General features: G+C 59.8%; 1 protein-coding gene across 2 annotated transcripts; it reads left to right on the top strand.

Annotated features, from left to right (window-relative positions):
- The first annotated feature begins 646 nt into the window (after positions 1-646).
- On the top strand, positions 647-13,430 carry BCAT2 (branched chain amino acid transaminase 2). 2 transcript variants are annotated; one of them, XM_081107981.1, is made up of 11 exons: positions 647-715; positions 4,706-4,780; positions 5,343-5,546; positions 9,178-9,288; positions 9,370-9,489; positions 9,624-9,787; positions 11,499-11,641; positions 11,791-11,876; positions 12,051-12,191; positions 12,274-12,348; positions 13,035-13,430. In XM_081107981.1, the coding sequence occupies exons 1-11, from the start codon at positions 692-694 to the stop codon at positions 13,071-13,073; spliced, it is 1,182 nt and encodes a 393-aa protein (XP_080964107.1). In that variant the 5' UTR covers positions 647-691; the 3' UTR covers positions 13,074-13,430. The 2 variants fall into 2 exon arrangements, with proteins under 2 accessions (XP_080964107.1, XP_080964108.1); XM_081107982.1 differs by having other exon boundaries at positions 691-715; positions 5,343-5,444.
- The last annotated feature ends 1,269 nt before the right edge of the window (positions 13,431-14,699 follow it).

The raw sequence follows: 14,699 nt of genomic DNA, 5'->3' as shown, positions 1-14,699 counted from the left end.
CCATGGGCTGCCTCCGCCTCTGGGCCATGAAGTTGGGGAGACTCAGGAAGGGGCGTAACCAGGAAATCCTGCCCTGGGACCCAGGCTTAGAGGCTCATTGATAAGTTGGGGGAGTGGAAACTTCCCGGCCCCACCGGTGAAGGGGGCTGCGAGGAGGCACGGCGGCCCGCGTGCGTCTTTACCGCCTAAGAAGCTGCAAAGAACACACACGTTCTCGCTGGAAAGAAAACTATATGCAAACAGGGCTGGGGACTGCCCCCCCCCCCCGGCCCCCGGCCCCCGGCCCCCGGCCCTGCCCGCCGCCCTCTTCGGAGGCCTCTCCCCGGAGCCGGTTCCCTTTTCACCCACGTGACCTGCACGGCGCACGGGTCCAAGTCAGGGATGGAGACGCGCGGGGTCCCGGCCTCCCCCCTCTTACCTCGGGCCGCTCCTCCGCGCTCGCGCTCCGCGGCAGGAGCGACCGAAATGCATTTTTGCCCGCGAGCAGCCCGGATGCGGCTGCCGCCGACCCCGGTGGGGGCGGGGCGGGGGGTTTGGAGCGACGCCCCGCGCCCGGGGCGCATGCGCGCTGCGGCGGGCCGGGCTCCCCGCGGGCGCCGGGCGAGGATGGGCGCCGGGTGGGAGGGGGCGTGGACCGGGCGGGGCCGCGACGTCCTCTGCGGGGCGGGCGCAGTTACCCGCCGCAACGACGATGGCGGCAGCCGCGCTGGGGCAGGTGGGTGCGGGGGGCGCCGCGCTCGGGGCCGGCGGAGCCCGCGGGAGGCGCGCTTCCCGGAGGACCTCTCGCCCGCAGCCCGCCCGCTGGGCGCCGTCCCTCCGGCTCCCGGGGGCCGCTGCGAGGCGCCGAGGAGGAGGAGGAGGAGGAGGAGGAGGAGGAGGAGGAGGAGGAGGAGGGGGCCCCATTGGAAAGGAATGCGGGGCTTTAGGGGCGATGGGGGGCTTCACTGGCGGGCTGGAGACCCGGACCGGGGTCTGGGAAGGAGCGGGGGACAGTCACCGGAGAGGCGCGGGGCTGGGTGGGGATTGAGACGGGACTAGCGAGCGGGTGAGGGTAGCGGGATAGGGGCTCCCGGGATCTGTAGGGGAGGGGGGTAGGATGAAGGCGCGGAATTCATCCTCAGGTCTGGTCTTGTTGGAACTAAAGGTTAAGAGAGATGTGGGCAGCTGGGCCCCCCGCCCCCGAACCCCTTATCTGGGCTCCCCACCTGGCTTGGAAATCGAGGCAGCGGCGCCTTGTCAGAGCGACAGGGCTACTCCGGGCAAGACTGAGATAGTCCTGTTCTTGCCAAGATGCTAACCGGCGGCGTTCCGCAAAGCCTGTGATTTGGGAAAGGAAACAGTAACAAGTGTAGGAAGGAGGGGGGCGGGGGGGGGCCATTGCCGCCCGCCAGCTACAGCATAACCTTGGAGACGTGTTTCCTGCTAACGTTGCACCTGACCCGGTCTCTGAGCCCAGCTGGGTGGATGGCGGGCAGGGCAGGTGTGTCCTCCCGGGGAGCCTCAGCGGCCGGTGGAGACAGGCCTGGGCTAGGGCTGGGGCGCCCTGGGGAACCGTGGTGGGACCGGTAGGGACAGCCTGGGCTGTGCAGAGTCTTGGGCTGTCAGGCCTGTTCTGGTCTGGGATGGGGGAGTCCTGGGCTCTATGGTGGGGACGCCCTGCTGTGACTTGGGGACAGGCCTGCGTGTGAAAGACAGTGCTGGGCTAGTTCGGAGACCACCCGGGGCTCTGGTGGTGACTCACCTGGGCCATGTGGTGGGGGCAGCCCTGGATCGTGGTGGGGGCAGTCGCGGCCGTAATGAGACATGGCAGAGGCTGCATGATGTTACAGAGCCCTGCTCTGTGCACGCTGCCCCTCCCCCCTGATGCCCCTCCCCCCTGACCTTCCTCATTTCTTTCTTTTTTTTAAAATATATTTTATTGATTTTTTACAGAGAAGAAGGGAGAGGGAATAGAGAGTTAGAAACATCCATCAGCTGCCTCCCGCACACCCCCTCCTGGGGATGTGCCCACAACCAAGGTACATGCCCTTGGCAGGAATTGAACCCGGGACCCTTCAGTCCGCAGGCCCACGCTCTATCCACTGAGCCAAACCGGCTAGGGCCCTGCCTCATTCCTTAATTCAGCCCCATACGTTCACACTTGTTGTCCCAAACGCCCATCTACCACCCGAGAGTCTCCTTTAGGCCCAATCCCTATGGCTTGGGGTGTCAGAGGGTGGGGCACCTTCTCTGAGCAGAGGTGCAACCCCTGCCCCGCAAGAATGTCCTGGGAGGGGGAAGGCAGCTTCTCCCAGTGTGGCAGCGCCTCTGGACACTTCGCCCGGCACCCTCCCTGCCCGGTGGGTGTGTCTTTCTGCCCCGTGTATCGCTCTCTCCTGGATGGTCTGTCTCTAAGCGTCATGGAGATGGTGTCTCTCCAGGTCGTGGCATCTTCCCGTCCCTCTCACGCAGCCCTTCCTCATCTCTAGGGTCTCCCTTTCACTGTGTGCTCCGTTGCTGAAGTCTGGGCTTCATGGATTTCCTTTTTCCTCGTTCTCTCTGTCATGGCCTCTCTGTATTCCACTCAGTATTTTTCCTGATTTCTCAGGCTCTATCCCTGAGTTTCTCTCCCTCTTCTCTCTCTCTCTCTCTCTCTCTCTCTCTCTCTCTCTCTCTCTCTCTCTCTCGTCTCTCTCTCTCCAGTCTGTTTTGGCATCTCTTGGTCTTGTTTTCTGTTTGTGTGTTTCCTATTTCTCTGTCTGTTTTTCTCATTCTTGCTCTTCCCTCTCTTTTCTTAATTTTTAAATTATTTTATTACTATTTTTTATTTCTCCCTCTCTTTTTAAGAAAAATATATTTTTATTATTTCAGAGAGGAAGGGGGAGGGAGATAGAAACATCAGTGAGAATCATTGATCAGCTGCCTCCTGCACGCCCCCTACTGGGTATCGGGGCCCGCAACCCCGGGCATGTGCCCTGAGCGGGAATCGAATCCTGGCCTCCTGGTGCATAGGTTGCCGCTTAACCCCTGAGCCATACCGGCCGGGCACTCTCCCTTCTCATACTCTCTTATTCTTTTTTCCATTTTGGTTCCCCTCTGTCTCTTTTTCTCCTCCTTTTCTTTCCTTTTTTATTTAAAAAAATATTTTTATTGATTTCAGAGAGGAAGGGAGAGGGAGAGAGAGACAGAAACATCCATGATGAGCGTGAATCATTGATTGGCTGCCTCCTGCACGCCCCCTGCTGAGGATCGCGTATGTGCCCTTGACCGGAATCAAACCTGGGACCTTTCAGTCCGCAGGCCAGTGCTCTGTCCACTGAGCCAAACCGGGCAGGGCTCTTCTTCTCCTTGTTGAGCTTCGCTCTCTTACTCTCTTTTATTCTTTCCCATTTCTGCGCCCTCTGAGGGCTGCCTCTGCCCTGTGTGTTCAGACTCGGTACTGTGGGTGTCCGGTTCCCTCCTGGACCGAGGCATGGCCACAGGCTTATGCCGGCCACACATCGCCACCTAGCGGCCACGTGTGGGAGCAACACCCTGAGCCTGCCAGCAGCCGGTGCCCCCCGCCATCCAGGCTACTCCTCTGACTTCATGGCCCCGACTGTCCCTCATGGAAGCCCCGCGGCCCCCTCTGCCCATGACTCACCTGCGGACCAGTCGCGGCCGCCATTCACATCCCTTCTCACTGCTTGGCGTCAGCTCACCCAGCTCACGGGGCAGGGGCAGGCGAGGCTGTGGTCTCCCCGAGCCTCACGACCCAGCTGCCTTCCCACTGGGCTGGAGAAAGAGGCGCTGTGAGGCCCAAGGATGCTGGGCAGAGGCCACCCTGCTGGGCACAGCCAGACCTGCGCTCCCCTGCTGCCTCGGGCAGGACCACAGGGAAGTGTTCATCTGGACAGTGTCGATGGCCGCCTGGGGTGGCCTCCACGTCTGCATGGCTGCCCCTCAGCCCTGGGATCTGAAGGGAACTGGAATCACTGGTGTCCAAAGCGTGGGGCTGGGGGCTTCAAGTAATCTGAATTCGGTGGGTCTAATACCCTGAACGAATATGGACTGGGACTCCTGGGTCTGAGGGAGGAGGAAGCTGGGGACCTGGACTCCTGGGTCTGAGGGAGGAGGGGCTGGGGGGCCTGGACTCCTGGGTCTGAGGGAGGAGGAAGCTGGGGGCCTGGACTCCTGGGTCCAAAGGAGGAGGGAGTCGAGGGCCTGGGGCTGGGGGCCTGGCCCTGGATCTGAAGGAAGAGGGAGCTGGGGGCCTGGACTCCTGGGTCGGAGGGAGGTGGGGGTGTAGCTCCTGGGTTCTGGGGGAGCATGACCTTAGGTCCCCCACTCTTATCGGGATTTGGGTCCCCTGGCGAGGCCCTCGCTTACCTGTGTACTTTCCCTTGTCGCCTTCTGTCTGAACTGGTCTCAGGGCTGGGGCCAAAGTTCCCTGGGGTGGGAGGTGCCTGCGTTTGACTTTGCCCAGCATGGAGGAGGGAATGGGAGCTGATTCAGCTCTTCCTAGGGGTGGCCCTCCTAGGGCCAGGGAGGGACTTGGCCTGCTTCAGGAGCCCCTCCTGCTACCTGCTGGTCAGGGCCGAGCAAGACTTGGCCAGGCCACACGGCCCGTTAGGGAGCCCTGGGCCTGGAAAGAACAGGTCAGGGGGGCCTCCCAAGCGAAGGAGGCAGCAAAGGACTGCCCTCCCTCTGTCCTGCCTCACCACCTTCCTTCTGTCCCCACCCCCAGGTTTGGGCCCGAAAACTTCTCACTGCCCCTTGGCTTCTGGGTGGCCCCAGAAGATATGCCTCCTCCAGCTTCAAGGTAAAAAGGAAGGATCCCAAGGCAGAGGGGCTGGGGCCTGAACGGCTGGGTCCGAGGCAGGAGGGGGCTGAAGGTGGGATTTGGGAATCTCCAAAAGGTCCAGGGTTCAAAGGTCAAGGTGGGCAGCAATGGGCTAGCCCAGCCGTGGGCAAACTACGGCCCGCGGGCCAGATCCGGCCCATTTGAAATGAATAAAACTAAAAAAAAAAAAAAAAAAAGACCGTACCCTTTTATGTAATGATGTTTACTTTGAATTTATATTAGTTCACACAAACACTCCATCCATGCTTTTGTTCCGGCCCTCCGGTCCAGTTTAAGAACCCATGTGGCCCTCGAGTCAAAAAGTTTACCCACCCCTGGCTAGCCTGATTGCCTGCCACCAGGCTGTGGGAAAGAGTAGAAACTGCAAGTCCCAGAAGCCTCTGGAGCCACAGGACCCTCTTCTGTCTGGGTCTTAGCCCCAGGGGTTCATGGGAGTTGTAGTTCCTCCCCCCTCCCCCCCCCCCCCAGTTTGGAGGTTGTGGCCGATTCCAGGACACCCAGGTCCCCTTTCTTTTCTCAGGCTGCGGACCTGCAGCTGGAAATGACACAGAAGCCTCATAAGAAGCCTGACCCCAACGAGACGCTGGTGTTCGGGAAGACCTTCACCGACCACATGCTGATGGTGGAGTGGTCCGAGAAGAAGGGCTGGAGCCACCCCAGAATCCAGCCCTTCCAGAGCCTCACGCTGCACCCGGCCTGCTCCGCGCTGCACTACTCGCTGCAGGTGGCATGGCCGCCCGCCTCTGTCCCCGTCGCTCTCTGCTCTCTGCTCTCTCATCTCTTCCCTCCCGCTGTGTCTGCTTCTTGTCTCCTCTTTCCGCGTCTCCATCGTCTGCTCTCTGAGGCTCCCCATGTTCCAGGCCCTGTGCTGGCTGATGCTGAGGTTCCCCACGATGAGCAGATCCAGTTCCTTCCCTTGAAAACCCCACCATTTGCCCCTGGCCAGTTTGGCTCAGTGGATAGGGCATCGGTGGGTTCGATTCCGGTCAAGGGCACGAACCTCGGTTGCAGGCTCGATCCCCGGCCCCAGTCGGGGCGCATGTGACAGGCAACCCTTCAATGTGTCTCTCTCACACTGATGTTTTTCTCTCTCTGTCTCTCCCCCTCCCTTCCCCTCTTGCTAAAAAATCAATGGAAAATTATCCTCAAGTGAGAACTAAAAAAAAAAAAAAAAAGTCCCAGGATTTGGTTACAAGCTAGTGCGACCTGAGCCCCGATGGAGGCGGCCAGCGCACTGCGGGAAGCCAGAGGAGGGACCCAGTTCTGCCTCTAACTTGAAAGAAAGTGGGGTACTAGAGGGAGAGGGGACAGCCAGTACAGAGACACGGTGCAAAGAAGAGCCCGGCATCTTTGGGGGGACTGTGGGATGGGAGTGGGGGGCACCGGCCGAGGAGGCCTCAGGGCCGCAGAGAGCCTGAGTGGCTGGGAGCCATGGGCGCTGAGCAGGCACCGAGCAGGGCCAGCGCCATGTGGAGGGTGAGGTGGGGCGGGAGGCTGGAGGCCAGGCTGGGGCAAAGGCTCAGGTGAGGAGGCCCGCGCTGGGGCTGGAGCTGGGCCCTGGACGGAGGGACCTGAGGGGTTGCAGGCTGGACGAGGGGAGAGCGGAGGGCTGAGGATGGCGCCCAGTGGTTTGGCTGGGGGACCAGGAGGTCCGTGGACGGTGAGCATATGGGGACTCAGGAGGCGGGTCGGCTCTGCAGGGCCGGCGAGGGCCTGTGAGGAGAGAGCCAGGGCGTTTGGCTCGCGACTTAAAGCTCTGGCTGAGCGCACGGCCTTCCTGCGGAGACGTTAGCTGTGAGGGGACTTGAATGGACATATTACAGCTCTAGTCGCTGGTCTGCGGTTTGAGTAATTTCTGTTCCTTTGGAGATGGTTCTGTGGCATGAGGTATGCTTTTAAGAATTGTGAGGGCTGCCCTGGCCGGTTTGGCTCAGTGGATAGAGCATCGGCCTGCAGACTGAAGGGTCCCGGGTTCCATTCCGGTCAAGGGCATGTACCTTGGTTGCGGGCACATCTCCAGTGGGGAGTGTGCAGGAGGCAGCTGATTGATGTTTCTCTCTCATCGATGTTTCTGGCTCTCTATCCCTCTCCCTTTCTCTCTGTAAAAAATCAATAAAATATATTTAAAAGAAAAAAAGAATTTTGAGGGCTTCTCCCCCCTCTCCCCTCCCCTCTGGGTGTTTGACTAGACCCAGCCAGCTCTGTGCAGAGGAGGCAGGCAGTTGGGAGTTAAGGCTGGACGGGGGATTTTGACCACAGAGAGCTGCTCTCTGGAAACCACCATCTATTTGCCTCTCTGTCTGCCGGCCGGGGACCCAGCACCCACTCCGGCAGCTGAGGGAAAGGGTTTGGAGGCCCCGGCACACAAAACATACACTTTTGTGTTTGTTTGTTTGTTTTTAAGATTTTTAATTGATTTTTTAGAGAGAGAGGAAGGGAGAGGGGAGAGAGAGAGAAACACTGATGTGAGAGTGAAACATCCATGGGCTGCCTTCTGCACGCCCCCTACCAGGGATCAAGCCAGAAACCCGGGCATGTGCCCTGACCGGGAATAGAACCAGCGACCTTTCATGGCACGATGCCCAACCCACTGAACCGCACTGGCCAGGACCAAAACATAGGTTTTCTGTGATCCCTCTCGTTTAAAGCATGTGAGGAGCCCAGGGCCTGGGAAAACCCCTTTCCTGTGTCGTCTTCACACTGGGCCTGTGTGGAATAGCAAATGGACCACCCGTATTGTTGTTTTATTATTATTGTTGTTGTAATAATACACACCCAGAATGATACATATAACATCTGCTTCCTGTCCTTATCCCCCCCCCCTTACTTAAAATTTTTTAATTTTATTGGGAGTGTTTTTATTTATTTATATTTATTTTTTTAAATATATCTTTATTGATTTCAGAGAGGAAGGGAGAGGGAAAGAGAGATAGAAACATCAATGATGAGAGAGAATCATGGATCGGCTGCCTCCTGCATGCCCCCCACTGGGGATCAAGCCCGCAATGCAGGCACGTGCCCTTGACCGGAATCGAACCCGGGACCCTTCAGTCCGCAAGCTATTGCTCTATCCACTGAGCCAAACTGGTTAGGGCTGGAGTGTTTTTAAATTAAAATATGTTTTTACAAATGGTGATATATTCACCCAGTTCAGGATTCTAAGTGTGAAAGAGGGAACATACCTCCCCAGCCCCCAGCCCCCCAGCTGCCCTCCCGCAGCGGCCCCCACACCTCTCCCCACTCCCCCCGAGCTCTGCTTTCTGGGTAGCAGCACCCATGTGTGCACTTGCTCCCATTCTTTTCACACAAAAGGCAGCCCACGTCATACTCACTGGGGGGCATCGTGCCTTCTTTAAAATGTATTTATTGATTGGAGAGAGAGAGAGAGAGAGAGAAACATCAGTTTGTTGTTCCACTTATTCATGCATTCATTGGTTGATTCTTTGATTCTGGTCTGTGTCCTGACCGGGGATCGAACCCACAATCTTTTGGTGTAAAGGACGATGCTTGAATGAACTGAGCCACCTGGCCAGGCCAACGTGTTTTGTTTTGTTTTTTAAATGTATTTAAAAAGTATTTATATTATGGGAAACTTCAAACGTAAAAGTAGAGCCATTCTGCCGAAACCGGTTTGGCTCAGTGGATGGAGTGTCGGCCTGCGGACTCAAGGGTCCCAGGTTCGATTCTGGTCAAGGGCATGTGCCTTGGTTGCGGGCACATCCCCAGTAGGGAGTGCGCAGGAGGCAGCTGATCGATGTTTCTCTCTCATCGATGTTTCTAACTCTCTATCCCGCTCCCTTCCTCTCTGTAAAAAAATCAATAAAATATATTAAAAAAAAAAAAAAAAGTAGAGCCATAGAACCTGTCCCCTTCCTCACCCCCCCCCCCGCCCCCCATCACCCTGCTTCACCAGTTAGCATGGCTGGTCACTGTCTTTTTTTTTTTTTTTTTAATATATTTTATTGATGTTTTTACAGAGAGGAAGGGAGAGGGATAGAGAGCCAGAAACATCCATGAGAGAGAAACATCGATCAGCTGCCTCCTGCGCACCCCCCACTGGGGATGTGCCCGCAACCCAGGTACATGCCCTTGACCGGAATCGAACCCGGGACCCTTCAGTCCCCAGGCCGACGCTCTACCCGCTGACCCACACCGGCCAGGGCTGGTCTCCCTTTTGCTTTCTCGAGTGTCTCTGTGTCTGGTCCCTCTGGGTCTCTGTCGCCTCCTGGCCTCCTGCGTGCGCTCAGCGGCCGGCCTCTCCCCAGCCCTGTCCCCCTCCCCCCCCTCCCCCCTCCCCCCCCCCCTGCCCCCAGTTCGCGGGTGTATTTGCCCGAGCCGCGCCCCTGTCCCCGCAGCTCTTCGAGGGCATGAAGGCGTTCAAGGGCGGCGACCGGCAGGTGCGCCTCTTCCGGCCCTGGCTCAACATGGACCGCATGCTGCGCTCGGCCCTGCGCCTCTGCCTGCCGGTGAGGTCGGGGGCAGGCGGGGCGGGCGGGGCGGGCGCGGGGCGGGGGCCGCGGGCCCTGACGCGTGGGAATCCCGCGCAGAGTTTCGACAAGGCCGAGCTGCTCGAGTGCATCCGCCGCCTCGTGGAAGTGGACAAGGACTGGGTCCCCGACAGCGCGGGCGCCAGCCTCTACATCCGGCCCGTGCTCCTGGGGAACGAGGTGGGCGCGCTCCGCTGGGGGTCGGGGTGGGGGCAGCGTGGGGGGCGGGGGGCTGGGGACCCGGACCCCTGGGTCAGGGGAGGGGGGCTGCAGGCCTGACTCCCGGGGTCCTGGTGCCCCCCGTGCCCCCGCAGCCCTCGCTGGGTGTCTCCAGCGCCAGCCGAGCCCTCCTCTACGTCATCCTCTGCCCCGTGGGCTCGTACTTCCCGGGAGACGCCATGACCCCGGTGTCCCTCCTGGCCGACCCGAGGTTCATCCGCGCCTGGATGGGTGGCGTCGGGGACTACAAGGTGGGCGGGTAAGTAGTCCCGCCCCCCCCCCCCGCTGCTCCCCACTTCTCTCCACCCCCCCATGCTGCTCCCCACTTCTCTCCACCGCCCCCCCCCACCGCGCCCCGCCCTGCTCCTGTACCTCTGGTCCACTGGGAGTCAGAGTCTCAGGGTGTAGCGCCCATGCTTTGGGGGTGTCCTTGGATGTCCATTGCCCTCCCCGTCCTGGTTCACATGGTTGGGGACAGCTCTGCCCATACATGGGGAAGTGACGTCATTGGCACCCCGGTGGTGAGGGCGGGGTGTGTGTGTGTGGGGGGGGTGTCAGTGAGGAAACCAGGATTGGCCCTTGGGAAGCCCCCAGCAATAAAGTTTACACTTAGTCCATTGGTCTCACCCCCAGTGGCCTCCCCTGAGCACCCAGGCTCGCCCCCCTCCCCTCCCCAGCTCCCAGGCCCCTGGGCCGCACGCCCGTCACCTGCGTGGGGACTGCCTGTGTCCGACTGTCACCAGGGCCTCGGTTGGGGCCGGCAGGGAGGGGAGGATGGAGGCGGAGGATGGGGTCCGGGGGTGTGGGGACAGCGAGTGTGGTCGCAGCTGGGGGTTCGCTCGGATCCTTCCAAACACACATCTTCTGAGGCCGGCTGGGGCCCGGCCCTGTGCCCAGTGAAGCTGGGGGCGCCCCCTTCCAGGGCCGCGTGTGCTCCGGGGGGGGGGGGGGTGAGAGGGGCATTGCCCGTCTTCACAGAGGAGGTGGTGACTCAGGGAGCCCGAGGGTGGGAGGGCGATGGCCCGGGTGCAGACCCTGGTGCACAGCTGCTCATCTGGGCCCACGTGCTGGGGGCAGCGGAGGGGCCGTCGTGGGGGTTGTCCGGGAGGAAGTAAGTCTGGTGCAGAGCAGGCCGGGCCTGGCTACCAGGCTAAGCCGCTGGGATCTTTTTTTCTTCTTTTTTAAAAAAATATGTTTTTACTGATTTTAAAGAGAGAAGAAGGGAGAGGGAGAGAGAGAAATATCAGCATTGATCGGCTGCCTCCTGCCCCGGCCTGCCCCCACTGGGGACCAAGCCCACAACCTGGGCATGTGGTCTTGTCCCCATGATGGGGAGCCATGGGAGGCCTGCGAGCAGGCGGTGGGTGAGGCGGGCTTTGGGGGAGAGGCGGAGTTAAAACAAAGTGAGGTGGGAAATCGCTGAGCGGCCGGTGTATTGGGGAGTGCAGAGGAGGCCTGCAACCCGGCCTGGAGGTTCAGAAATGCCCCGAGAGCAGGTGCCATCACGGGGTTTTGAAGGACACTGGGGTGTTAGATGAGGAAGGTGATCCCAGAAAAGGAAGCAGGGCCTGGCCAGTGTTGCTCAGTGGTTGAGCATCGACCTATGATCCAGGAGGTCACGGTTCCATTCCCGGTCAGGGCACAGGCCCGGGCTGTGGGCTGGATCCTGCGTCGGGGGCGTACAGGAGGCAGCCCGCCAATGCTTCTCTCTTATCATTGATGTTTCTCTCTCTCTCTCCCCCTGACTTCCTCTCCGAAATCAATAAAAAAACATATATTTTTAAAAAGAGAAAAAACAAAAAGGAAACGGGATGCACTTGTGACCTGGAGAAGGGAGGACGGACTGCTTAGAGCCTTGGCCCCAAGCAGCCGTCCTGGGTCCTGGGTCTCGGGGAACCAGGGGCGGGCTGTGAGCCGGGGAGGAGCAGGCTGGGTCCCTTGCCCGCGGCGACCACGCTGTCCTCCCCCAGGAACTACGGGCCCACAGTGTTGGTGCAGCAGGAGGCGAAAAAGAAGGGCTGCGAGCAGGTCCTCTGGCTGTACGGGCCCGACCACCAGCTCACCGAGGTGGGCACCATGAACATCTTCGTCTACTGGACCCACGAGGACGGGGGTGAGCCCACCCGCCACCCACTCCCCCGGGAGCCCTGCTGGAGGCGGGTGGTGCAGTCCTAGCAGAGGGCTGGTCTCGGGGGTTGGGGTGGGTGGCGACGGAGGGGCCTGAGGGCGTGAGGTGACACCCCATCCTTGCCCCTGGCCCAGTGCTGGAGCTGGTGACCCCGCCGCTGGAGGGTGTCATCCTGCCGGGAGTCGTGAGGCAGAGCCTGCTGGACCTGGCTCACTCCTGGGTGAGGCGGGGGCCGGGGCATGGGGGCGGGGGGCGCACTGGCTTGTCTCTGTCCCCCTCCTCTGGTCCTCGGGTGTCTGTCTCCCCCCCCCGGGGCCCCCGTCTTTCCCCCCCATCCTTAGGGCGGGAGCGGCAGGCCTTGCCGCCCGGCTCACGGCACCGCCTCCGGCCGCAGGGTGAGTTCCGCGTGGTGGAGCGGAAGATCACCATGAAGGAGCTTCTGCGGGCGCTGGAGGAGCGGCGGGTCCGGGAAGTCTTCGGCTCGGGCACCGCTTGCCAGGTGTGCCCTGTGCATCGAGTCCTGTACCAAGGCCAGGTGAGGTGGCTGCCCTGGAGGCGGGAGAGCCGGGGGTTGGGGGGGGGGGGTGCCCTGCGTCCTCACGGCGCTGTCTTTCCAGGACCTCCACATTCCCACCATGGACCACGGGCCCGAGCTGATCCTCCGCTTCCAGAAGGAGCTGAAGGCCATCCAGGTGAGGCGCACTGGCTGGGAGGCGGCCGGTGGCTGGTTCCCCAGAGGTTCCCGCCCAGGGGCCCCCCACCCCCCAACCCCCCAGTCCCAGGAGGTGACCGGGCCCTCCCGCTGGCCTGGGGCCCTGCAGCCCGTGGCCTAGGACACCTCCTGGGCCCCGGGTGTCCTTCCCGTGGGGGGCATCCCCTTCCCACGAGCCTCTGGGACCTCGAGCCGGGAAGTCCACTCCCCGCGGATGCCCCCGGAGCCCCGGGCTGTCCCTTTGGCCTGAGGACTCTCGCCCACAAGCCTCTGGGCCCGCGGTGGCCGGGACTGTTGCCGCCTGTAACCCCCTGGGAGCATTTCCGCTCGCTGGGCCGCGGGATCTTCCCTGCGAACCTCTGGGCGCAGCTGGCACGCGGCTCACCCAGAGCCCTCTTTCCCGGGAGCTGTGAGCCGCGCATGGGGACCTAGAGCTGCGCTACCCGGGCCTTCTCCCCGGTCCTCGGGCCGTACAGTAGCTCCTCTGCAGAACCACCGCTCCCTGGAGCCTCCGCTCACCTTTGCAATGATTGCCCGCCCGCCCCCCGCCACTTGCTGGCATTTCCTAGGAGCGTCCGGGGCGCAGCTGTGCGCGCGCTGCCTGGGACGCCCCAGCCCGGGGAGCCCAGGGCGGCTTCCCTCACGCTCTGCCTCTGCTGCCCGCAGTACGGAGCAAAGGCCCACGAGTGGGCGCTCCGGGTGTGACGCTGCAGACGGACCCAGCGGCCGCAGCATCGAGCCCCGCCGGATCCTCACGTCGCTACCAATGACTCAACCTCAAGTGCAATACGAAACCACAGGCCGGGCCGGGACGCCTGGGTCTCGGGCGCCCCCTCGTGGCCGCGACACTCCCAAAGCCATACGGGCCGGGCCGGGCCAGGCGCCGCGCCCGCTCCGCTCTCAGGCCTGGGGACTCGGGTCCCCGCTGCTCCGCGCCGAGGGTCCGGGACGCGCCTTGGCCCGGACTCCGCACCTCTCCGTTCTCAGGCCCATCTCCCTAGTGCCGCCGTTTTCTTCTTCTTCTTCTTGCTGGAGTTTTGAAATAAAATGCCAAATACACGACCTCGGCTGCCCTCTCCAGTGATGTCACCGCTCAGGGACGCCGGGGTCCTAACCGGGGTTCAGTTTCCATCCGAGCCCCCCATGCCCGGCGGTTTCTCTGACGTGGGAAATTCTTCCTTCATCACAAACTGAGCTTCCCGCCCCCCAACCTGCGCCGCCCTCTACCCCCATCCCCATCGTGGGGACAGCCCCGCTGCGCATGCAGTCACCGGGCCACACTTGGGGTGCAGAGGAGAATATGGGGGTGCACATAGTCACATGCCAGGGAACCCTCTTACATTGCCTAGTTAGAGATCACCTCTCACCAAAAGAATTTCCTAGTGACTGACCTTGGGGAAGTGCGTTCACGGCTCTGAGCCCCCGTTTTCTCGTTTTTAAAATAAAGAAAACAGGGCCCGCCCACCAAGGCCGAACAGGGTAAAATGATTTACATGTAAAGTGCTTGGGACCAGGCGGGGCGTGTAGAAAGCGCTTAAAATTGCTCTTATTTTTTTTTTATATCTACATACTTTTTATTGATTTTTTTACAGAGAGGAAGGGAGAGGGATAGAGAGTCAGAAACATCGATGAGAGAGAAACATCGATCTGCTGCCTCCTGCACGCCCCCTACTGGGGATGTGCCCGCAACCAAGGTAAATGCCCTTGACCGGAATCGAACCCGGGACCCTTCAGTCTGCAGGCCAACGCTCTATCCACTGAGCCAAACCGGTTAGGGCAAATTGCTCTTATTTTTGACAACTGAGTTTGCCTTGTCATGTTTTAGCTTTCTCCAAAAAGTTGTTCATTTGTGTGCGAAGATGGATATCTGTAAAGATGGGATGCATTTAATTATTCGATACTTAGGGGACTTCATGGATTCAGAAAATTGACTTTCTTCAACATATTTCAAGCCAGATTCAGGCTTCAGGAAGTTCTTCACTTGAAATAATAACTGTGCACTAAGTGGCAAGAACCAAAATGTGAATTTCCATTTAATTTAGTAATCAGGATCCTGAAAAATTCACAGAAATGTATTTGGGTTCATGTACGAAAGCCACTTTGCAAATTTGATTTTCTGAATCTAAACGTTTTAATTTTGCTAATCAAGTTCAACAATATTGCATTTAGATGTGAACATTTTTATTGGTTTCTAAAAAAAAAAAAAAAAAAAACCACCACCAAAAACTTATCCATAATAAGTCCCCAAACAATCAGATTAGTCTAACTAATTGTGAATGCTAAGTACCAATTCTAAGTTAATGAATGACCAAGAATATTAATAAAATCAAT

Source organism: Myotis nattereri, assembly GCF_964212035.1.
Source record: "Myotis nattereri genome assembly, chromosome: 15".
In the NCBI taxonomy this organism is placed as follows: domain Eukaryota; kingdom Metazoa; phylum Chordata; class Mammalia; order Chiroptera; family Vespertilionidae; genus Myotis; species Myotis nattereri.
The sequence above is the reverse complement of the archived record's forward strand: the minus strand, read 5'-3'. Positions and strand labels throughout refer to the sequence as shown.